This window comes from Lucilia sericata, unplaced genomic scaffold, assembly GCF_015586225.1.
Source record: "Lucilia sericata isolate MDLA Ls3-8-SP2 unplaced genomic scaffold, ASM1558622v1 Contig000837F_arrow, whole genome shotgun sequence".
NCBI lineage: Eukaryota > Metazoa > Arthropoda > Insecta > Diptera > Calliphoridae > Lucilia > Lucilia sericata.
The window spans coordinates 186,716-213,128 of NW_023994829.1; the positions used below are offsets into that span (position 1 = coordinate 186,716).

The following is a 26,413-nucleotide window of genomic DNA, read 5'->3' on the forward strand; positions in this document are numbered from 1 at the left end:
ACACGATATCTCAAATACCATTCAAAATATAAGCCAAAATTTGTCTGCTTTTAACCTGTTAATAGATTCTCTGAAACTTTTTCTAAAAATTTTCCACAATTTTCTTTTAAAATCGAATAATAGAATAAATAGCCCAGGACTGCTGCTCTCCTGCTTTATAGAGATTTTATCCCTTATAAATTACAGTTAAAGTTAACTAATGTTATTAACGTAAAAAAAAATATATAACAAAATTTGTTTCTTATTGTTTTGTTTCTCAAAATTGTTTTAAAGTTTTACATAATTTAACTATGTTTTTAATTTTTTGTTTTTTTTCTTTAATAAAGCTTTAAAAATATTTTATAATCGTGTATTTTGTTTTTTTTTTTTTTTTTTCTTAAATTCCAGGCATTTAAACGTTTTACAGTTCAAGTTTTACAGTCTATTTAATTATTTAAGTTTTATTTTCGTTTTGTTATCTTTAACAACAGTTTGATTTTGTTCTGAAATATTCAGTTTTTTTTTTAATTTAAATAAAAAATACATTTTTATAACAGTTTCTTATTTTTCTATTAAGAGTGTGTTTGTGTGTGTGTGTTGTATGGCATTTATTTTATTTTTTTTTTAACCAATTTTATTGATTTGAGTTCTAAGAATTGTTTATTTTGTAATAAAGTTTTTGGGAGGAAATAAAAGGAAAATTATAAAGGTTTCTTTATGGAAATAATATTGGAAGATCTTTTTGTTACTTTCCTGCTCTCTCTTTTATAGGGCAGATGAGTAGCAAACTTTTTAATAAATCCCCTAAGAGTTATGCTGTAATGAAAAATTGTTTTCTCTTTTGTAGGGCAGATGAGTGTAGCAAACTTTTTAGCCAGTTTCCCGGAGGGTTATTTTGTAGTTAATTTAGCAAGTAAAAGTTCAAATTCGAATGATTTTTATCTTTGCAATGAATTACACTACGAAGTTTAACGATTTAGGTAATACCAGAGAAATAGGGGGAGGGGGATATTTCATCATTCATTTCATTAAAAATCCTATGTTTTATACATTCACTTTCAAATCGAAGTTTACAATAACACTCCTAATTCAAAATATAAAGTTTTTCGAAATAGTTTGTTAAATACTTTGGGCAGGCAGCCTAACTAAAACCGCTCGATTTGTAACATTTAAACATTGCAAATCGCAAATATTCTTTATTCTAGAAATTCTCTTTTATCATAGATTTCCATTTCATCTCATTTTTCATAAATAGTTTTTTATTTATACCCTTACTTGATCAAGTTGGTTGTTTTTTTAATAAAAATAAAATGCTTTTTGTTTTTTTTTTTGTAATTTTTCAAAAATATGTAATTTTTTTTGTTATCTTTGTAATTTTTCATAACAATTAAAAACTTTTTTGAAATTACAAGAGTTTTTTTTTAATGGAGAAAATTAATAATAATAAAAAGAATTAAGAAAATAAAATAATAATAATATTATGTAATATATAAATGTTTTTTTTTATGTACATGTATGTATTTTTTGTTACTTTCTTTTCAATATATCTATATATAAATATTTGTTGTTGTTGTTTAAATCATCAATTAAATTAAAACACACCACAATAAAAACTTGTGGTTGTTTAAATTAAAATAAAAAAATAATAATATTAATTAATAATTATAATTGTATTAAATATTTGTTTATAGTTGTAATTAAAAACAAAAGGAAAGAAAACGTATGTATGTGTAAATAATGACTGTTTTATTTTGTCACTTAAATGTAAATAAAAAAAGGATATAAAACAGTATTGAAAAGTAAAAGTGAGTGGGGAGGATAGATAGGATGTTGGGTGGTACAAGAGGATGTGTTTTTGAGTACTGATGTATGAGTTAAGTTGAAATGATAATTTTTGTGTAATGTTTAATTTTCTTTAATTTAAGTTATTCTTCATTTTTTTTGTTTAAATCCTAGACCTAAGTTTATATATATTTACAAAAAGATGCCTACATAAAAGCTTTATTATTATTATTTTTTTGTTTGTGTTTTTCTTTAAGTTTAAAGATTTGACTGTTTGATCTGACTGATTTTTTTTAGCACATTTTTGTTTGTTTTTTTGTATAACAATTAATTTGCTTTCTAAAAGCAAATTTTTTTAATTCATTGTTCTATTATTTTATTACTTTTATTGCGCCTGTGCTCTCATCAATGTTGTTCTGTGAAAACATATTGCTGACAACTTTCTTTTCTCACATTCACTTTAAGTTTTTGTTTTTCTTTTGTTGCTTGATCTGTTTGTTTTTCATCTATATGGCTTTCACAATTCTTAAGTGCATTGTTTAAATAATTGTTCATTAGCATTTTGTTTTTTTCTAGTTTTGTGTAAAAGTTATTTTAAGTTTTTGACAGTGAGTTGATAAATATAGGATTCAAAGGAAAATATAGGTAAGGAAGGGAAAAGAAAAGAAAAGTGTTTGTTAAGAGGAAGGCGGCAATGATGTAGGAGGAGTTTGTTAAAATTTCTGTTTCTTTGTGTATATGTTATATATTACTTTGAGAACTTATTTAGTTAAGGTTGCTACTATTTGTTTTAGTTTGACTGCTAATATGGCAATTGTTATTATTGCTGTCGGCAGCCTCTGTTGTTGTTTCTTCATCTTCTATAGGCATTTCCATAGGGAATAATCAGTCTCTTATATCTACCCATTTTGCAAGATTTCTGGCAACAAGTTCCTTATTAATAAATATAACATTCTGTAAATAAAAATTGTAAAGATATAAAAAATTATCAAAATTAAATTTCTTTTGTAAAAATTGTGCATTTATAAATAGTACTGAAATGGTGCAAAGCTCGCTTTTTATAGGACAAAGAAAATGTATAGAAATTTTTTAGAAAGTTATTATTATCATTCCATCATTGTACTATATAGGGTCCATAGTCTGGATTGGTGTATAATCTAGTCTATAGTCCAAATTATAGACTAGGTTATAGTCCTAGCTAAAGCCTAGTATATATTCTGCATCATAGCCTTGCCCATAGTCTAAACTACATTCTAGTCTATAGTCTAAACTAAAGCCAAATCTATGGTCCCAACTAAAGTTCAGTAAACCGAGCCTGTAGTCTGAAATAGTGTAGCCTTTAGTCACACTACAGCCTGAACTATAGGCTATTCTATAGTCTGAAGTATAACTTAGTCCACATTCTAAATTATTGCCAAGTCTTAACTAAAGCCTATTCTAAAGACTTTGGACCTTAGGTTAGCCTGTAGTGTGCGCCACATTCTTGTCTACAGTTTGATTGATAGATATCCTATAGTCTGGACTACAACCTTGTCTATAATTTGGACAATAGTTTTGACTATAGTCTTGTTTATGGTCTGGACTATAGCCTTGTTAATGGACTGGACTATAGCCTTGTTTATAGTCTGTACTATAGCCTTGTCTATAGTCTGGATTATAGCCTTGTCTAGTCTGGACTATAGCCTTGTCTATAGTCTGCACTATAGCCTTGTGTATAATCTGGACTATAGCCTTGTCTATAGTCTGGACTAGAGCCTTGTCTATAGTCTAGACTATAGCCTTGTCTATAGTCTAGAATATAGCCTTGTCTACAGTCTAGACTATAGCCTTGTCTATAGTCTAGACTATAGCCTTGTCTATAGTCTGGACTATAGCCTTGTCTATAGTCTGGACTATAGCCTTGTCTATAGTCTGGACTATAGCCTTGTCTATAGTCTGGACTATAGCCTTGTTTATAGTCTGGACTATAGCCTTGTTTATATTGTGGACTATAGCCTTGTCTATAGTCTGGACTATAGCCTTGTCTATAGTCTGGACTATAGCCTTGTTTATAGTCTGGACTATAGCCTTGTTTATATTGTGGACTATAGCCTTGTCTATAGTCTGGACTATAGCCTTGTCTATAGTCTGGACTATAGCCTTGTCTATAGTCTGGACTATAGCCTTGTCTATAGTCTGGACTATAGCCTTGTTTATAGTCTGGACTATAGCCTTATCTATAGTCTGGACTATAGCCTTATCTATAGTCTGGACTATAGCCTTATCTATAGTCTGGACTATATAGCCTTGTTTATAGTCTGTACTATAGCCTTGTCTATAGTCTGTCTAGTCTGGACTATAGCCTTGTCTATAGCCTGGACTATAGCCTTGTCTATAGTCTAGACTATAGCCTTGTCTATAGTCTGGACTTTAGCCTTGTCTATAGTCTAGTTTAAAGTCTGACCTATGCTCTTGTCTTTAGTCTGAACAGTAGCCTTATCTTCAGTCTGAAGTATACCCTATTATGGGCAACAATAAAAAACCTGATCTATAGTCTTGACAAAAGCCTTGTCTAATCCGCAAATGGCCAATTATTTGCAGCATATTATAAATTTAAATTTAAGCATAACATTAAATAAAAATCATTTATCATACCGCTAACGCATCAACTCATATATGGCTTACAATATCTGTCCTTCCAATAGCTTAAATTATGTTTAACTATTCAGACAAATTTTTCCTTTTATCTAAACAAATTTCCTATAAACTTGAAAAGAAGTGCATTAAAAGTACTTTATTTCAAAGAAACTTGTTATAAATAAGTTATTTTTTTTAAGCCATACAATAAACAAGTTTGTAGACAAGCCAAAGAGTTATCTTCAAAATATACTTTTGTGTAGTAAAAAGTATCTTCTCCGATTTATTGGCTTTCTGGTGGAAAAATATATATTTTTATACATAAATATTTTATTGTATACATTACCAGCACACAAGCTAGCACAAGTCTTCAATCTTACGTTCACCACACCCACATCTTAGTTATTAATGTTCTTCATCCTTAAGCAGTCTATAACATTTAAACCATTTGCAGGTTTAAATGTTTGCTATAAGAATTTCAAATATTGTTCATTTGAGGATGAATGGATGGGCCCTTATAATGGTTTTTGTTAAACCAAAAAACTTTGCCTATTTCAAAGGCTTTTAGTTTAAAACTTGGGATTCTTTTCAAATTTTTATCCGTTTTTGGATAATTATTTCAATACATCATCATGCAAAATTCAAATCCTTATATACGAAAAAGGATTTTGTCCACATTGTAGGAATTTTGCATTTCAGTATTTTATTTTTCAACTCTTTTTAAAAATAAAAAAGAGTAGAATACTCACATTAGGGCCTAGACAAGCAAACAAATAGATTTCTGGTAAATTTTGGGAATTGTATCCAGCTACTTGTGCTTGTAAAACAATGCCTTTGGTTAATTTTGATAAAATATCAGCTGATTCCGCTGACCAACAGGTATCTGTAAGACAAATAAATATATGTTATAAGAAATAACTAACGAAATTATATAAAATATTTAAACTCACCTATTGGCTCAACATTCGAGAGTATACATTCGGTAGCTTGGAATGGCACACTCATGAAATCTGAACGTATTTGTCTTAATTCATTGAAATGTACATTCATATAACCACCAAAATCTAAAAATTTAACTATGCATCTATCTGACTCCTCTGGATCTTGATCAACAATTTGCACACGATACCAAACACCATTGACGGGCATCACGCATACAGCACTCAACTCAATGCCGGGCAGCAAGGGCGCCTCTGATGTGGTGTAAGAATCATAAAGACATTTTTGTAAAACAGCTAAGGAAGGATGTGTTGGATGTAAGGGATGTTGTACGAATATGTGACCACCCGAAATAATAGCACTAACAACTATATCATTATTGATACCTTCAATTAAATTTAACTGGAAATAAAAAGAAATTGTTACAGAAATATTTCTTTGAATTAAAACTAAAAATAGTTTCACTCTCACCTGAAGATTAAGCAGACTTTCTGTTGATAAAGGAACTACGGATTGTGGAAGTGCAAAATGTATTCTTTGCATTGTTAAATTTGGATAACGCTTGGCCGGCAAACGCTGGCGTATCATAGCCAATGCAGCTTGTATTTCACTTTCAGTACCTTCAATAGCGCACACACGCAATTTGCCAGTGTATACTTTTTGACGCAATACGACTGTGGCATTTGTTTTTGTTTTAATGAAATTAATATAAGAGCGTTTGCGACCATACAACTGACCCACCAAGCTGTTAGGTAGGAAAAATTCGTAGGTGGTTTTAGCTCTTGCTGCCTCTGAACGTGGTAGACTGGATCCCTTGCCAGAATCACCCGATTGGACACTGCATAAACTTAACGAAGGACTAGCTGCATCAACGTTACGCTTTTCATTAACATCTGTTGTCTCTATTTGAGTGTCATTAACAATTTGTGGCTTTTTGGTGTCTTCAACATTATCCTTAACAGTCTTGGCTGTTTCCTCTGATTTAACACTAACAGTGGTGGTTTTGGGTGATTTTCCGGCTTCACATTTATCATTTCCATTTTCCGATATTTTACTATTATCAAAGTTGTTATTTTGTTCACATTCTTTGGTATATTTACTTTCCAAAAATGAATTTTCTGGCGATATTTTAGGAGTTGTAGTGGCCATTATAACTACAGGCTTATCCTTTTTAATATCAACATTACGGGAATAGAATGACATACGGTTATTAACAGAGTCGGGCAAATCAACGGGCGAAGATAGATTTTCAAAGTCTTCATCAATAGATCTCAACAACTTGTGTTCAGCATCTTGTATCTTGGATTTCAAAACTTCAGAATCTACTTGCTGTTGGGGTTGCTTTGCTGGAGAGTTAGGGCCACGTCCATTTTGTACAATTTTTATAGGTGCCGATTTGCCAAATAAACGATTTTCGTCATCATTGGGTAACGTTCCATTTATATTAATTGACTTTGTTGGTGTTTTTGGAGGAGCAGCATTTGTTTTGACACTACCATTTGCTACGGTTTTTGTGATTACGTCTTCTTTAACTTCTTTTTTATTATTAGATGAAAGATGTTCCTTCTCGCCGCCGCCGCCACTTGCCTTTTTCGTATCATTATCTAAACTATTTTTATTTCGACGCCGAAACCAAAATACCCCAAGTATAAATGCTACACCAGGCAGTGACAAATATAAAAGTGGGCGACCAGATACCATTTTCGCTGAATGTTGAAGAATCTAAAATGACAAGAAGCCATGAAGAATAATAAAAATGAAGTGGATAAAATAGAAAAAAGTAAAACATAGGAAAGCAAAATAAATAGGAAATAAAAAAACATACTCTCTTACACATAGTTTCATATGAATAAACAAAACTTCCATAAAAACTTAAAACCAAAAGTATGCCTAGTTTACCATGACTCATCAATAACCACTTTACAAAAAAATAGGCAAAATCAGACACACATGATTGTAAATTTGTACATATAACTACAGAAAAAAATACAAAATCTATTTAATAACTTATTTAACAAAGCTAATTGTAAACAAATATGTTTTAAAAAATAGGCTCATTGTATGTCTGAAAATACGTGGAAAGTCACATACTAAAACATATCAACATTTATAATGACCTTTTTTTTTGAATTTGTATAATAATATGCCTATCAGCATGGTAACCTATTTATCACTATCAAAATTTATTAACAAATTCTATATTATTTTCACTTGTTTCTACTGATAACAGGCATAAAACTAAACAGAAGCAAACAATTATAATCTATAAAAAAGCAAATTCCATAAGGTTTCGTAAACAGGTTGAGAAAGGTGTGTTAGAATCTGCGAGAGTATACATACATATTTTATAAATGTCCGGTTTATTGTATATAATCTCAAGAAAATTATCACTTTTTTAGTAATAGAGATCATTTAATTTAACACTGCTGAACTTTTCCGCAGCAATAAAAGAATAATTTATTAACTTTTCATGTTCTGCAAAGACTATATTACAGAAGATTACTACATGTAGAAATCACATAAGAAATATTCAGTAAAATCTTTTGTCTGGGTGATAACCAAGTGATAACTTAAACAAAAAACAATACAGAAGCTTTTAGTAAGGGATGTTATTATATTTTAATAAAGGATAGCTAGAGCTAAGCTACAATATTTGTTAAATATTTATCTTTTAAAATTTTTTCGAATCCACTGAACTAGAACGGAACTAGAACTGTACTAGAACGGAACTAGAACTGTACTAGAACTGAACTAGAACGGAACTAGAGCGGAACTAGAACGGAACTAGAACTGAACTAAAACTGAACTAGAACTGAACTAGAACGGAACTAGAGCGGAACTAGAACGGAACTAGAACTGAACTAGAACTGAACTAGAACGGAACTAGAACTGAACTAGAACTGAACTAGAACTGAACTAGAACTGAACTAGAACTGAACTAGAACTGAACTAGAACTGAACTAGAACTGAACTAGAACTGAACTAGAACTGAACTAGAACTGAACTAGAACTGAACTAGAACTGAACTAGAACTGAACTAGAACTGAACTAGAACTGAACTAGAACTGAACTAGAACTGAACTAGAACTGAACTAGAACTGAACTAGAACTGAACTAGAACTGAACTAGAACTGAACTAGAACTGAACTAGAACTGAGCTAGAACTGAACTAGAACTGAACTAGAACTGAAGTAGAACTGAACTAGAACTGAAGTAGAACTGAACTAGAACTGAACTAGAACTAGAACTGAACTAGAACTGAACTAGAACTGAACTAGAACTGAACTAGAACTGAACTAGAACTGAACTAGACCTGAACTAGAACTGAACTAGAACTGAACTAGAACTGAACTAGAACTAGAACTGAACTAGAACTAGAACTGAACTAGAACCGAACTAGAACTGAACTAGAACTGAACTAGAACTGAACTAGAACTGAACTAGAACTGAACTAGAACTGAACTAGAACTGAACTAGAACTGAACTAGAGCTGAACAAGAACTGAACAAGAACTGAACTAGGACTGAACTAGAACTTACCTAGAACTTACCTAGAACTGAACTAGAACTGAACTAGAACTGAACTAGAACTGAACTAGAACTGAACTAGAACTGAACTAGAACTGAACTAGAACTGAACTAGAACTGAACTAGAACTGAACTAGAACTGAACTAGACTGAACTAGAACTGAACTAGAAACTGAACTAGAACTGAACTAGAACTGAACTAGAACTGAACTAGAACTGAACTAGAACTGAACTAGAACTGAACTAGAACTGAACTAGAACTGAACTAGAACTGAACTAGAAACTGAACTAGACTGAACTAGAACTGAACTAGAACTGAACTAGAACTGAACTAGGAACTGAAACTAGAACTGAACTAGAACTGAACTAGAACTGAACTAGACTGACTAGAACTACTAGAACTGAACTAGAACTGAACTAGAACTGAACTAGAACTGAACTAGAACTGAACTAGAACTGAACTAGAACTGAACTAGAACTGAACTAGAACTGAACTAGAACTGAACTAGAACTGAACTAGAACTGAACTAGAACTGAACTAGAACTGAACTAGAACTGAACTAGAAACTGAACTAGAACTGACTAACTAGAACTGAACTAGAACTGAACTAGAACTGAACTAGAACTGAACTAGAACTGAACTAGAACTGAACTAGAACTGAACTAGAACTGAACTAGAACTGAACTAGAACTGAACTAGAACTGAACTAGAACTGAACTAGAACTGACTAACTGAACTAGAACTGAACTAGAACTGAACTAGAACTGAACTAGAACTGAACTAGAACTGAACTAGAACTGAACTAGAACTGAACTAGAACTGAACTAGAACTGAACTAGAACTGAACTAGAACTGAACTAGAACTGAACTAGAACTGAACTAGAACTGAAGTAGAACTGAACTAGAACTGAAGTAGAACTGAACTAGAACTGAACTAGAACTAGAACTGAACTAGAACTGAACTAGAACTGAACTAGAACTGAACTAGAACTGAACTAAACTAGAACTGAACTAGAACTAGAACTGAACTAGAACTAGAACTGAACTAGAACCGAACTAGAACTGAACTAGAACTGAACTAGAACTGAACTAGAACTGAACTAGAGCTGAACAAGAACTGAACAAGAACTGAACTAGGACTGAACTAGAACTTACCTAGAACTGAACTAGAACTGAACTAGAACTGAACTAGAACTGAACTAGAACTGAACTAGAACTGAACTAGAACTGAACTAGAACTGAACTAGAACTGAACTAGAACTGAACTAGAACTGAACTAGAACTGAACTGGAACTGAACTAGAACTGAACTAGAACTGAACTAGAACTGAACTAGAACTGAACTAGAACTGAACTAGAACTGAACTAGAACTGAACTAGAACTGAACTAGAACTGAACTAGAACTGAACTAGATCTGAACTAGAATTGAACTAGCACTAAGCTAGAACTGAACTATTTGCATATAATTTTGAATATAGTAGGACAAGGTCGGCATATTTCCTTTATTTATACAAATATATTCATATAAATTTATCTTCTTTTTTTTGCTATTTCCTTAATCAACACTGTTTATATACATTTTAATTTTATATAATTTGTACGAAAAAGAAAAACAAAAATAAACATATTCCATTTTTTAGCTAAAAATAAAATATAAATTTGAAAAACGTGAAGAAAACATTTTATTTTAACAGGAATGAATCACACATACATACTTAATTTCCGCATATTTTCATTAAATAGGCATATAATGTTTAAAAGCCCTCCAAAATTTGAAATAAATTCAATAAATTTACCTATACACAAAATATTTAAATATGATTCACAATAAATTAAATAAAAGCAACAAATTGTAATCACCTTCAAATCTACGATAAAAAAAGAATCACGTGCTATAAGTCTTATACAAAATATATGATCATTAGCATTAATCTACATTTTCCCTTATGACCAAAATGGAACACATCCAAAAAGAAAATATTATAACTGAAATTCACACGGCAACATAAATTGTGTGTTTAAATGCTTAAATAACGAATCGGTACATAATTAGTAAATATTTTAAGATAAATAATTACTATTTCTATCTGTCAACAAATTGATTTTTTCTTTGCAAATAGCAGAGCTTTAGTATCTCTTCTTATTTAAATCTGAAATAATTTTTTAAGCATTTAATTTTGTATTATTTTTGCTTATAACACATACATATTAAGGTATTTTTAGATATTTAAAAAAGTTTTTAGGAAAAAAGATTTACGCAGTTTTTTATTAGAGAAATAAGCGATAATGAAAAAATTTTGCAAACTAAACTAACAAAATATAAAAGCAACACATCTGTTGCTTCTTAATACTACAGATTAATGAGATAAGGTAATAAACTAAAAACACAATAGGTAAAACCTTGGTATAAGAGAGGGAGTACTTAAACTTTTTTAACACAAAAGTGGAAACATAAACAGATATAGATATGTGTAGCTTCAAGTTAACTTTTAAATAAATATTACAAAAATAAAAAGATACATTTGGTCTTTATTCAAATGATGTGTTATGTATTTGAATATGCACTAACCAATAGGCAAACAAATTTATTACAAAATACTTATAAATTAATACTATTAACATTTAAATAAATTAATAAAAGTAAAACATATTTAAATTTCACTTACAATAATAAACTTTATTATTTTGAAACAGATAAATGTTTATTTTCTTCTCTTCTCTATTGAAGAAAAAATAATAGAAAATACACAACACACAGCGGAAAATTTTTCAAATAAAAATCAAGTTAAAAATAAACTTTTCTTTTTTTAATTATATATATCAATGTATAAGTATGTTGAACGAATGTATAAAATTTTATTTAAAAAAATAAAACACTTTGACGACGTATTATGAAATCGTTACAAAATACTTGTGGCTATAATATTATTTTCGTTAAAATAGTTTTAAATGGGTTTAAAATTTCTTAATTTTAGATCATTAATCTCAATATTATTTCTTAATTTTTTATTAATTTTTAAAACCCAGTTTTAGATAATTAATATTTAAATTCTCGTTTCTATGTTATAACTCGTGGCTAATTTTTTATCGTTTAATAATTCTTTACTCTTTTACAGTACACGGCGACTATATTTCGTAATCGTTGTCGGCATACTAAAGGAGAAAAAGAGACTAATGAATACTATCTTATGAATTATTTGTTAAACAAAGCGTTTACTAAAAGAAAATACAATTTTATTTTCTTTTTGCAAAACGATACAAATTTGTTTTTATTTATATTTTCTCAATTTTCTTTAACATGATGATATTCTCGTCTCGTACATCACATCAGGCTAGTATCATGCGTTTTTTGTCGATTTTTTTTTTAAATTTAGATTTTTTGGCGAAAATATTTGAAATACTAATCGTTGTATTGCATTTACATTTTTAGCGACTTTATTTACAACGTAATTTATTGTTTTATATGCGTTTTAGTTTAAAATAATTCAAAATTTATAAACATTTTAACTATATTAATCACAGGTACAACAGAAATTATCTAGAATGCACTAGAACTGAACTAGAAACTGAACTAGAACTGAACTAGAACTGAACTGAACTAGAACTGAACTAGACTGAACTAGAACTGAACTAGAACTGAACTAGAACTGAACTAGAACTGAACTAGAACTGAACTAGAACTGAACTAGAACTGAACTAGAACTGAACTAGAACTGAACTAGAACTGAACTAGAACTGAACTAGAACTGAACTAGAACTGAACTAGAACTGAACTAGAACTGAACTAGAACTGAACTAGAACTGAACTAGAACTGAACTAGAACTGAACTAGAACTGAACTAGAACTGAACTAGAACTGAACTAGAACTGAACTAGAACTGAACTAGAACGGAACTAGAACTGAACTAAACTAGAACTGAACTAGAACTGAACTAGAACTGAACTAGAACGGAACTAGAACGGAACTAGAACTGAACTAGAACTGAACTAGAAGTGAACTAGAAGTGAACTAGAACTGAACTAGAACTGAACTAGAACTGAACTAGAACTGAACTAGAACTGAACAAGAACTGAACTAGAACTGAACTAAACTAGAACTGAACTAGAACTGAACTAGAACTGAACTAGAACTGAACTAGAACTGAACTAGAACTGAACTAGAACTGAACTAGAACTGAACTAGAACTGAACTAGAACTGAACTAGAACTGAACTAGAACTGAACTAGAACTGAACTAGAACTGAACTAGAACTGAACTAGAACTGAACTAGAACTGAACTAGAACTGAACTAGAACTGAACTAGAACTGAACTAGAACTGAACTAGAACTGAACTAGAACTGAACTAGAACTGAACTAGAACTGAACTAGAACTGAACTAGAACTGAACTAGAACTGAACTAGAACTGAACTAGAACTGAACTAGAACTGAACAAGAACTGAACTAGAACTGAACTAGAACTGAACTGAACTAGAACTGAACTGAACTAGAACTGAACTAAACTAGAACTAGAACTGAACTAGAACTGAACTAGAACTGAACTAGAACTGAACTAGAACTGAACTAGAACTGAACTAGAACTTTACTAGAACTGAACTAGAACTTTACTAGAACTGAACTAGAACTGAACTAGAACTAGAACTGAACTAGAACTGAACTAGAACTGAACTAGAACTGAACTAGAACTGAACTAGAACTGAACTAGAACTGAACTAGAACTGAACTAGAACTGAACTAGAACTGAACTAGAACTGAACTAGAACCGAACTAGAACTGAACTAGAACTGAACTAGAACTGAACTAGAACTGAACTAGAACTGAACTAGAACTGAACTAGAACTAAACTAGAACTGAACTACAACTGAACTAGAACTGAAGTAGATCTGAACTAGAACTGAACTAGAACAGAATTAGAACTGAACTAGAACAAAACTAGAATTGACCTAGAACTGAACTTGAACTAAATTCTTGACTTGAAAAAAGTTTGGAACCATTGGTAGTCTTGATTATTATTAATTGAAACAAGGTAATACCTAGTTTGTTCTATTATAGTAGGAGTCAAGTAATAAATAATATGTATTTTTCAATATTTTGAAGGACATTTCTTAAGGAAACACTACCTTTAGAATTAACAGTTTAATATTCTAGATTGATATCCGACAAAGAATTTGAAGACAATAAATAAAATAATATTTAAAAAAGTAAATTGAAATTTTTACAGCTAACATAAAAATGCACAGAAAAATTTTAGTCGAATCTTAAAATTTTGCTATACAGCCTTTTTTGTTAAAAAAAGTTTGGTGCAGATTTATACATAATTACTTTTCATAAATATTCCACTTTATATTTGCTGTGAAATAAGTATTGAGTATTAAAAAACCACATTGTTTGTTAAACAAAAGAAAACATATTAAGTAGACAAAGGAACATTAGTTCAAAACACGTTGTAATGTTTATATTTTTCAAATAACTCTCAATTTTTTGATATTCTCACTCTTAAAATGTCATGACATTAAGCCAATGCCACGAAAAAAAAAGAGAAACAAAACTGAAGGTTACCTTTAAGATTAATAAACAACAACTACAAAAACAAAAAACTAAACACAAAACAAAAAATGTAAATTAATGAGAAATAAATAAAACATAAAATAAAATTCAGAAATTTACAACTACATAACAAGTAACAACGCACTGACAAAATAAAAAACAGTCAAAAACAGACAGACAGATGTGCAGACTAAGAAATAGAAGAAAATTTAGACAAACATAAGAATAGGATAAAAACAAATTTATTGTATGTACATACATACATACATACATGTGCACAAAGAAGACTATAGACTAAAAACACATGACTTGTATGAAAAAGTGGAAATGTATTATTAAATTTTTTCTAACAAATAAGGATTAGTGAAAATAATACGCAATTAATGGAGTTTATTATGCTTCAACTTAAGAATTAGTAGTGGAATTCTAAATAAATTTAAGCACAGCTGATAATTCGAATACTGAAATAATAGCAGAGACAAAAAGGAAAGCAGAGCACACGAGACATACAGATTAACAAAATACCTATTATGTGTGTATATAAAATTGTGCAATCACTAAAAAACATCTGTAATAGATTGCCTCTTTTTTGATAATGCTAATAATGATTTTCGTTTGGAAATTCATCTGATTATAACAGAAACAATAACAAATATGACTAAGAATGAACTTTGTCCAATTAATTTAAATGTATATGTACATATTTTAGGTATATGCCTACATGAAATCCAAATATATATACATACATATAAACATTCAACATAAACTAAAATTCATACAGAAACTTTCCTTTCTAACAATTATTAATAAAAGTCCAGAAAAATTCTAATTCTTTCTTTTTTCGAACCATCAAAAGAAACACAAAAACGAGGTGTTGGCACTATTGATTATGCTATACACGAATCATACTTTTTAGTGGTATGAAGATAATATACAACTCAAAATATATTACCTCCTACCACCCCCTTGAAAATACCCAGCAAAAAATATTTGATGTCATACTTTAAAAACCACATCTTAATCACATCTTAAAATGCGATTTCATATTTTTCACTTTTATAAACCAAATATTTCCTTACAAATGAAACCCCAGTTAAAAGTGAGGAAAGAGATGTGGAAAAGTCATTACAAATAACATATTTGAAGTACATCATGATTTGGTGAAAGAGTAGTGAAATTTACATAAGCGTGTCATTAAGAGAATGTGTTTTATTTTTGACATCCAAATATCGGATTTTTACTGCTTCTAAAAATAAGATCAGATGTAGTTCAAAGCTGCCAAAAATGAACAAATTCCCTCCAATGACACGCTAATGTAAAATTCATAGGTTTTACACCCGAATTTGAAGCACTTCGGGTTACTAGTTGTGATGAAAATTCTACATCTTTTTCCACACTTTTTTTGCTGGGTAAAAAAATCGTCTCATAACTCCTGCTCCCTGGCTAACAATCAATAAAGAATACTTCAAATAAATTTCACAAATTGTCATAAGAATTCAACACAAATATGAAATTATTTATAAACGTTTGCGAAAATTTTGTAAATTTCTTGTAATTTATTTGGTTCCTTTCACTTTTTTATTTTCTTCTCCATAATTCCATTCGATTAACTATGCGAATTTTTTCTTTTCTTCATTTTTAATGTTTAGGTTATGTTTTGTTGCGTTCAGGAGAATTTTTTTCAAACCGCAACTTACCTTTATTTAATCACGAAAAATTAAAAGATTTTTATTGTTTTTGTTTATATTCAATATATTGTTTGATTTTTAATAGTTTTTCTTTAATTTTTTGTTATTTTTCACTGTTTTTTCTTGAAAAGTTTGTGGTTTTAAACACGTGGATTGAAAAGTAGACTTTTCTATTTCACTACATACAATAACAATATGGCCGGCACCAGAGACCTGGGCCGACAAGCATTAACGGCGGCGGTGGCTGAGACTAAAAATGTCGGCGGCGGCTTAAAATCGGTTGTAAGCCGGCTAGTTAAGTATATACATCAAATCCGAAGATATACACCTAGGCCTCTCGGGCCTGTTGTGCGCTCCTTAATCGAATCGAACCCACCACCTCCGTCCGATCTATCAGACTAGAACACAAACCACTAAAGTTTTCAGTTATTTTTAAATTTTCAACGATTTTAAATACTGATTTCGAAAGATTAAAAAGTTGAATTTTGAAAGCAAATATTTTAAAATCGGGATTGTCTACCAGAGTAGGAAATTTTTGTATTTGTCATCATCATATATATATATATATTAATAGGCGAAGCCAAAACGATTGGGAACATTTTTCTCTATTACTTGACCAATTTTCTTGATTCTTTTTTTTAGTACATATTAGCGAGAATCATTGCAGAATCTATATATGATAACTATTACAATTTCACTTCCAAATAACTTTAATAAAAACACCGTAAAAATTTTTTGAGAATGAATTCAGAAGTAGTGAATTTGGAATCAAATATTCAGTTTCTAATAACTTATTTAGGTTGATACAGAATATAGAAGTGTGTATACTTTTTAAATACTAGAAGAGCGCCGTTTAAATAAAAATGATAAAAGAAATTTGAGGAGATACATATTTTTGATTCCGACCATAATTAAAAATCCGTTTTTTGGGGATAACTTCCGATTTTCGGGGTATATTAAAAATTCTAATATGGCAAAACAGAATTTGGATGTAAAACCATTTCATTTCTGCAGGGCGATTTAATACGATTAACCTTAGAATCCAATATATTATCATACATCCCACCAACAAGGGCGGCTTTAATGATAGAATAACAATTCGAATTGAGATTTATATAATGCATACTAAGATCAACTTTGCTATGTATTAATTATGATGATCTGAATGAGCCAATCAATTGAGTACGCATATTGCAGACCTTTTCCAACAGGCCATTCAAAATAAAATGACATTCATTCAAATCCAAACACATTTCCTTCATTGATATATGAAGACGCAAGTATATCAAGTGATCAGAAGTAATACCTTCAGATAATTTTTTTTCTTTTAAATATATATAGTGTGTCAACGCTAAGGGATCTAAAATCAACTTAAAGTTAGCACCGGATCCAAGCATTACAACAAAATAGCAAACACAAATAATAACCTAGCCAGGTTATATCCTCTAGGTCAGTGAAGACATTAATTTTCTATATGTTCTCTACAGTGCGATAAATTTGTATGTTAAGCCGCCTTAACAATTATTTCTTGTAAATACATATTCGGCCACCATAGTGTTTGGAGACAAGAGCTTCAAGCTGAAAGGTACATACAATCTTAATTCATATTCAATATTTCGGGAAATTGGAATATTTCGGGAAATTGGAAGATTTCCATAAACACTTTTGGGTATTAAACGAAAATAAACCACGCTTGGAAAAACATTTTCTTAGCTAACACTATTGGTTGTACTTTTTGGAGACTGTTTTTCGAATGTCGAATATATTCGACATTTAACTTTGACCTTCTATAACTCACTAGGGAAAACTCAAATTCAAAAAATATTATTTTTCCCGAATTCAGCATACTCAAATTATCTTAAATATAAGTTTTTTTCTAGACATAAATTATTTTTGACCCTGAAAGGGTTAATGTTTTTAAGACTTTTACTGTTTTAAAAATCAAAATTTTAAGATTTTGTTTATTTTTTAATATTTTTCTTTTATTGCTGGTGAAATTTATTTAATTTTAGTTTATTCTTATTCTACACAAAACAAAATACAACCCTGATCAGCTGCCGACGCGTCAAAAGTTGGAAGTTGCTGAACTTTTCGCGGCAGACGCGTTACAAACTACATTGTGTAACTTGTTAAATGAAAATACACTATTTCAAATTTTTTTGACAGAATCCTATAACGCGCTGCGCGTGTTGTGTACTTTTACCTTAAGCGATTTATTCGTGCAATAAATTTAATAAGTTTTAAAGGAGGCTATTTTTATCGTTGTATTAATTGAAGGGAAGAAGTTTAAGATTTTTTTCTGCTTTCTTTTTGTTTTAAAGTTATGACACTTCAAATTTTTGTTTATTAGAGTGTGTGCCAATCGGTAACAATTTACTTGAAAATGTAAATTTTTGATAGATATGAGGTGAATAAAATTTTACTAGCTCATAGGACTACATGGGGCTACATAAATTTTTGACAAATGAAAAGAAAAATTTGAAAATACAAAAAATAAAATATTTTATAATTTCAGTTTATAATACGTTTGTGATTGTAGAAATTTATTTCAATAATAAAAAAATCAATAAAAGTGCTTCTTTTATTAAAACAAATGCAGATTTTCTTGTGCAATTAGTGACAATTGTCAAAATTTAATGTAATCAAAAAAGATTACACAGCAAAAGTGGTAATATTTTCCACCATAAGAAAATTTTATTTTACCATAGAACTTTGCTGCTGTTTGTCACACAGTCTTACATATAAAACAGTAACCAGGAAAATTTTGATATGTAGAAAAAACATTTGTAGAGATGTCTCTGTTCTAAACATCCCAGAGAAGAGAATCACTGTCAGGGACTATTATCTTTATAATTAAATAAATACAAAAAACAGCTAATACATTTCAATGTCCGTTTAAATCAGCTATTTACAAAAAAAGTTTAAATCTGGCAACTACAAATCAAATTAAATGTCAAAACATAGTGTAAAAACGGCCCGAAAAAATGGCTACTAAACAACATGCCCTGTCAAAGCTCTTTCCGCCTTTTGACAATTGCTAAGGTAGGTGAACGAATATAAAAAAGTGAAAAAATTATTAAATATTTTTAACATCACTTGGATAAAAACAAAAATGACTATGCAGTAAATACCACATAATAGTTGTTGATATGAAATTAAAAGTGTTTTTATGTTAAATATTAATTTGTGATTTTTATTTACAATTTCAGCCAAAATGGCAGTACGCTACGAACTCTGCGTCGGTCTCAACAAGGGACATAAAACCACCAAAGTCAGGAATGTAAAATACACTGGCAACAAGAAAGTTAAAGGCTTGCGTGGTGCCCGTTTGAAGAATGTAAGTATTACATGAATTGGAACGTTTAAAAAGTTGAAAATGCGCCCATCAAATTCAAAATTGTGTTTGTTACAATGATGAGCATTTAAACCATTCACAGACAACCATATAATAATTGTTTATACAGACAAGCGGGCCCAATATTCTTTTGGGCTTTGTGAGTCTAAAATAATTTGTTATGGCACAATGGTTAAAAAATTGGCACTGAGTTATAATTACATATGTATATTAATTGTTTATGCTTTTGTTGTTATTGTAAATATTAATAAGTTGTTTTGCTTTTTTTGTAGATCCAAACCCGTCACACCAAGTTCATGCGTGATTTGGTACGTGAAGTTGTTGGCCATGCTCCCTATGAAAAGAGAACCATGGAATTGTTGAAGGTTTCCAAGGATAAGCGTGCCTTGAAATTCTTGAAACGCCGTTTGGGCACACACATCCGTGCCAAGAGGAAGCGTGAAGAATTGTCCAACATCCTCACTCAAATGAGAAAGGCTCAAACCCACGCCAAGTAAACAAATTGATCTTTGTGTTGGTGTGTTTTGGAATTGAGTTTATAATTAGTGTATTTATAATACACTATTATTTCGTTTTACTATCAGATACAAATAGTGATAATGCTAAAACAGTAAATAAAAGTGAAAAAAAAAATATTTTTACTATCATTTGAGTACTTAATTGTTAAACTAGTGTGGATCATGGAGAAAGAAATAATGTCGTTCAATATTGATATAGCCTATATAAAGAAAAATGTTTTTAAATATTTCTCAATATACCTACGAGTTCTACATTTTAATGTTTAAAGCGATATACATACGACATTCATAGACGTAAAATGTTGTTTTGTTTAGTAGAATTTTTTTTAATTTAACTTGTATTTTTTATCTAATCCAGTTTGGATTTAACTTTAATGTGAGTAATGGTAATTTAAAAATTCGATTTTATATTCGTTAAGTATAAAATTAACTTTCGGAACTTCATAGGGAATACAAATGTTTAATCAATTGTTATTTAGCGATGTCCGTAAATTCCTTTTTAGTTAAGCTTTATTCTGTTAGGAAATGCATCAATGCGATGTATCTGATGCTCAATATGTTCGAAATTCAAAAAATTTCGAAATACGCATCATAAAAATTTATGTTCTTTTTATGCATAAAGTTTAACTGTCGTTAAAAGACGCGTATATGAAAATAAATTCATAAAGCTAATAAAAATCTGAATACCTGTACATTTATCGCATCACCCATTTCTTTGGAAGCCAATTATATTTATCTAACTGATAATACAAAAGAGGTTTTTTGCGCATCATAATTTATATGACGCATTTCCGAACGTACTGCGCATCAGATGTAGCTCGGTGATACATTTCCGAACAGACCCGTGATTATAACAATAAAATATTACTGCCACATAAAATGGTTCAGAGTTCTAGGTTTGTACGATTAAATGTTTACTTGCCCAATAACAACATATTTCTTTAATTTCGTTTTTATTTAATCATTTAAAAATTCAAAATAGTAAACACAATTTCCTACATATTGTTAAATAAAATTTTCAAGTTTTGTTATCAAAAACCCCTATTGTTTATATCCGTTCCCTGACTTTTTAATTAATCTCTAGGGTTCCAAAGTTGAAACGAAAAGTCGACTTTTTTCATTTAGCTAAAAGTCGACTTTTTCCGACTTTTCGATTTTTTTTTTACTATTTTCGACTTCTTTCGCATTTTTTCGAGTTTTTCCGTCTATTTTAGAGTTTTTGACTTTTTTTCACTTTTTAAAATTTTTGACTTTTTTCTACCATTTTCGAGTTTTCGACTTTTTCCCACTTTTTTCGACTTTTTTCGAATTTTCGACTTTTACGACTTTTCGACTTTTTACGACTTTTCGACTTTCTACGACTTTTCGCCTTTGTTCGACTTTTTACACTTTTATTTACAAACGATAGTCGAGTTATCGACTTTTTTGGAACAAAATAGTAGACTTCCAATCATTTCTTTTTCACATTTTTGGGAGTTCTTTTGAAATTTTATTGGGAATTAAAAAGTTCCCATTATTAGATTTTTTATTTTTCATATTAATATATTATTTGTATTATTTATTTTCATATAGTATTGTTTACATCCGTTCTTTGTTTGATAGATAATTAATTTTAAAGCATTTAAAGAATACCAATTTACATAAAATAAATTTATATCGTTTATTTAAAGTCAAAAGTAAATCTTATTCCGTTACCTGACTTTTTTATTTATTATTTCTCCTTTTTATCTTCATATTCTTAAACGTGCTAACAGCAACCCTGCACTTTTTTAACCCCAATCTTATCTGCCATATGTTTTATACAACTCTGTTTTTTTTTTGGTAAACAAAATGAGCGCGGCGTAGATGGAAAATCAAGGCGAATTCACATAAGGTGGTGGCAGTTCTGCAACAACATTTTATATGTATTTTGTTTTTGCATTTGGTACGCACTATAAAAATAATAAAATTATAAAAAATACACATAAAAATATTAAAATTTGCAATGATAATATACCCTGTATGGAATAATGTTTGTTCAAAATGAAATATTCTACTCCGGCAGATTAATTTTGCATAACTTAAGTTTGTGCCCAAAATTGTGTAAAATTAATATTTTTTGTGAAAAATAAATATAAAAATGTAAAATTTATGGAAAACAAGATATTCCGAATGAAAGAATCTTTGTTGTAAATGAAAAATTCTACTCCGGCGGGAGTAATTTTTAAAATTTTACACGTTGTAGTCAGCTGTCGCCCAATGAGTTTTGTTATAAAAAGCGTTTTGAAACGAATTTTGTTAGTTAATATATATATAACAATTTATAATAAATATAAAACAATTTATATTTTTTTTTTGTTCCGGAACAGATTTTTTTTAGTTAATCGCGTTAACTGCAAAGTGTAAATATAAAATATAAAACAATATTGTTAACATTTAATAGAAAATATTATTGTTATACATATTAAGTCCTACATGCGTACCAATTATATATTATTTATATAAGAATATTTGTTTACAAATGCTTGGTATTTTCAGATTTTTTTTCATATATTATTCAAAAATATTAACGAAGTTTTTCTCTGTTTTAACGGAATTTTTAAATATTAAAATGTAAACAAAAACAAACTCTGGCATCAGTGCGTACCAGTCAAGTGAGAAAAAAATCAGCTGATTGAATAACTCCACCTTATGTGAATTGGCCTTGCCCAATCTTATCTACCATATGTTTTATACAACCCCGTTTTTTATGGTAAACAAAATGAGCGCGGCGTAGATGGAAAATCTAGCGGAAAATTATACATTTTTTACCATCATTTATAAAGCAATCATTTTAGCTACTAGCAGTCGCAAATAAAAATCGCACCAGAGAAAAAAAGAACGAAAAAGAGCACATCATTAGTTGTTCCATCAACAAAACTGACAATGAGCAATAACAAAAGAAGGAAAATAGAATGCCAACGATACCTTGCAGCTGGATTGGCTGCACGGTACAATGTAATAACGATTGGGAATTAAATGGCCATATCGAAATGCACTTGGAAAACCTTAAGCCGGATGCTGAGGGAAAATATAACTGTGTTTGGGGAGCCTGTGAGTATAGCACCGAGTGTACTAACACAGATCCATAGACATATCTTCTATCCTGGTTACTACAATGGTCTTTTGGTATTGGGTAAGTATGAGCTGGAAAATAATACCCAAATACCACGATGCAATGCTCCACCACGAGAATGTGGACAAAATACCTGAATTGAATACCAACTTTCGTTGTGAATGGACGGATTGTGAACGCACCTTTATATCGATTGTAGAATTTCAAGACCACATTGTACAGCATGCTTCTTTTGAATATGAGATACAAAAATCGCCCGATGACGAGAGGCCTAAAATACAGTGTAATTGGAATTTTTGCAAAAAACAAATGGACAATAAATATCGGCTAATCGAACATATACGCACACACTCGAACAAAAAACAAGTGGCCTGTTTTCATTGTGGTGAATTATTTAGGACAAAGACTACACTGTTTGATCATCTTAGACGTCAACCAGATAATAATAGTAAGTAGAACAATCTAGGGTTGTTTATTCTATGTTAAATTTGTTTTTGTTTTTAGTTTAGAGGAGAGTCAACATAGTATTGATTTTTTCCTTAATTTTCATCTTGTGATGATAATTTTTTTCTTTTTCTGAACTTTTTAGCTCAAAAATACCAATGTGCCCAATGTTTTTAAATATTTTGCTACTGAAAAGTTATTACGTTCTCATATGATTAAACATGTCAATTGTTTCAAATGCAGCATGTGTGATATGACTTGTTCTTCCGCCAGTGCTTTAGCCCACCCATGTACGTTACCGTCATCTTAAGGATAAACCTTTTTAAGTGTGTGGAATGTGAATATCGTTGTGTCCGAGAGTCAGATCTTAATCAACATGTTCAGCTGGTGCATAGTCAGGAGGTGCACGTTGTGAGGAACCGGGTTTGTACTTATGCTGTTAAAACATTTCAGGCTTAAGAAGAGTAAGTTGTTGTAGTTATGTATTGATTTATGCTAAAAGAAGGAATAACTACTTTATTAATGAAATGTTTAGTTTTGAAATTAATCCTTGACAAATGTTCAGATTAAAGTGAGTAATGTGTGTATGTTTTTTTAAATACCCTTTTTAGGCTTTGAATTATGACGTAATGCAAATGAACTATATCTCCAACAATCGATAAGATACAATGCAAATTTTACATTAGATAATACAAGCAATTACTGCTTGTAAATGCTTTCTCCTTTTTCAAAATTAAATATAATTATTGATTTTTTTAAACTAACCCTGTAAACCAAACTAATATTATCTCAAAAATATAAAGGAGATAGTTAGATTAATTTTAATTTAAAGTTTTAATACATTTATTAAACTCGGAGAAGTGCTACCAATATACTTCTCTTTAAAAATTAAATGTTTGAAAGAAAATGTAAACGAACCATATTTTCTGAGGAAATAACGTTGCATTATCCGAGATTTTATCAGGGAAGAGCTAGAACGAAAGCAGAACTGTTTAAAACAAAAGATTTGTAACATATTTGTTCCTATCGATATTCTCACCAATCAGCTATTTGGAATGAAGCACTGTTGTCGTCAGAATTATAGAATCTGCTGCTAAATCCTTCTATAAGTTGAGAACTGCTTGAATCGCCGGCATTAGTATGATAAAGAAATTTAGATAGATAGATAGATAGATAGATAGATAGATAGATAGATAGATAGATAGATAGATAGATAGATAGATAGATAGATAGATAGATAGATAGATAGATAGATAGATAGATAGATAGATAGATAGATATAGATAATAGATAAATAGATAGATAGATAGATAGATAGATAGATAGATAGATAGATAGATAGATAGATAGATAGATAGATAGATAGATAGATAGATAGATAGATAGATAGATAGATAGATAGATAGATAGGATAGATAGATAGATAGATAGATAGATAGATAGATAGATAGATAGATAGATAGATTAATAGATAGAGATAGATAGATAGATAGATAGATAGATAGATAGATAGATAGATATAGATAGATAGATATATAGATAGATAGATAGATAGATAGATAGATAGATAGATAGATAGATAGATAGATAGATAGATAGATAGATAGATAGATAGATAGATAGATAGATAGATAGATAGATAGATAGATAGATAGATAGATAGATAGATAGATCCATAGATAGATAGATAGATAGATAGATAGATAGATAGATAGATAGATAGATAGATAGATAGATAGATAGATAAGATAGATAGATAGATAGATAGATAGATAGATAGATAGAGATACATAGATAGATACATAGATAGATAGTTTGCCATTTCAAGTATCCATAAACGACGAATATAATTCGGTGTATTTATTATATGACGGTCGTGACCTAACTCAGGAGAAACACCAATGCAGCTTAATATAACCAACGCTGACTTTTACACAATGTGATATACCATATCAATGAATTTATCAAATTTCCGTTTGAAGTGTACAAAATTCAGACAAATAAAATTTTAGTGAATTTCTAGTAGTTTTGTTATTACGGAAGTTGAGCGGAAGTACAGTTTAGGTTAAACGATAAGAAACATTTGAAATACATACATATTTATTTTTTTAAGTAACAACATTAATAAAATTCATGTAATTTTTAAAACAAATATAATCTCTATTATTTTCTAGCACTATTTGGAGATTCAAAAAATACAACATTTATCTACATATGTCATTGTTGCGATAAACCATTTAAGAATGGCAAAACTTTATCTTCGCATTTAATTAAAAAACATGACTTTCAACTACCATCCGGTCATCGTCGTTTTACCTATCGTATTGATGAAAATGGATTTTATCGTTTAGAAACCACACGTATCGAAAGTCTGGAGGTGACTGAACAAATATTAACACCAAACTCATTTGAAACAACAACTGAAATTACCCAGGATAGCAGTTGTTATGAAATTATTTCGAAAACCAACAAACAAGATGCCGCCCAACGTATTATTGTATCGAATGATAGCAATGATAATAAACTTATAGGTGAAGTTGTTATATCTCTACCCTGTTTGGATTGATTTATAGCTACAACTGCAGAAAATTCATTCTTTAGGCTGTTTTAAATATTAAACAATTTCTTATTTTTCTTAATTATTTTTTCTAGTTATTAAAATTAAAAGTTATAAAGTTCGAATCAATTAAATCATAATTAGTAACCATAACATATATACTACCAACATACATATAAAAATCTTTAATCATTTTAGAAAGAGAGTTAGTTAAATTATAAGCAATTTTTAAGCTACACATATGAATGATATGTTATCATCATATCGAAACCAAAATACTATTTAAAATTACTAATATTTAAAAAAAAAAGAAACGTTTTAGTTTGCCATTTATATTATCTTTAATTTAGTACTACATACAGACAT

General features: G+C 29.8%; 2 protein-coding genes and 1 pseudogene across 3 annotated transcripts; 2 read left to right on the forward strand and 1 right to left on the reverse strand.

The window, feature by feature from the left end:
- Window positions 1–1,704: 1,704 nt before the first annotated feature.
- Window positions 1,705–16,284, reverse strand: LOC119608444 (A-kinase anchor protein 1, mitochondrial-like). 2 transcript variants are annotated; one of them, XM_037962868.1, is made up of 5 exons: window positions 16,089–16,284; window positions 5,788–7,038; window positions 5,328–5,718; window positions 5,127–5,260; window positions 1,705–2,715 (listed from the first exon to the last, which is right to left on the reverse strand). In XM_037962868.1, exons 2-5 carry the CDS (start codon window positions 7,015–7,017, stop codon window positions 2,647–2,649), a joined length of 1,824 nt encoding a protein of 607 aa, XP_037818796.1. In that variant the 5' UTR covers window positions 7,018–7,038; window positions 16,089–16,284; the 3' UTR covers window positions 1,705–2,646. The 2 variants fall into 2 exon arrangements, with proteins under 2 accessions (XP_037818796.1, XP_037818797.1); XM_037962869.1 differs by lacking the exon at window positions 16,089–16,284 and adding an exon at window positions 11,511–12,022.
- Window positions 16,285–19,038: 2,754 nt separating this feature from the next.
- On the forward strand, window positions 19,039–20,081 carry LOC119608450 (60S ribosomal protein L36). Its single transcript, XM_037962876.1, has 3 exons — window positions 19,039–19,121; window positions 19,289–19,416; window positions 19,707–20,081. Exons 2-3 carry the CDS (start codon window positions 19,294–19,296, stop codon window positions 19,929–19,931), a joined length of 348 nt encoding a protein of 115 aa, XP_037818804.1. The 5' UTR covers window positions 19,039–19,121; window positions 19,289–19,293; the 3' UTR covers window positions 19,932–20,081.
- A 2,617-nt stretch (window positions 20,082–22,698) lies between these two features.
- Window positions 22,699–26,153, forward strand: LOC119608451 (annotated as a pseudogene).
- Window positions 26,154–26,413: the final 260 nt, after the last annotated feature.

What these genes read in the sequence shown, in the direction of transcription:
- LOC119608444 (XM_037962868.1), bottom strand. Translation starts at nt 7,017, where the DNA reads ATGGTATCTGGTCGCCCACTTTTATATTTGTCACTGCCTGGTGTAGCA. An exon ending in CTCGAATGTTGAGCCAATAG is followed by an intron (nt 5,261 to 5,327) that starts GTGAGTTTAAAT and finishes TTTGTCTTACAG; the next exon opens with ATACCTGTTGGTCAGCGGAA. An exon ending in TTGCTTGTCTAGGCCCTAAT is followed by an intron (nt 2,716 to 5,126) that starts GTGAGTATTCTA and finishes TTTTATTTACAG; the next exon opens with AATGTTATATTTATTAATAA.
- LOC119608450 (XM_037962876.1), top strand. Translation starts at nt 19,294, where the DNA reads ATGGCAGTACGCTACGAACTCTGCGTCGGTCTCAACAAGGGACATAAA. An exon ending in GTGGTGCCCGTTTGAAGAAT is followed by an intron (nt 19,417 to 19,706) that starts GTAAGTATTACA and finishes CTTTTTTTGTAG; the next exon opens with ATCCAAACCCGTCACACCAA.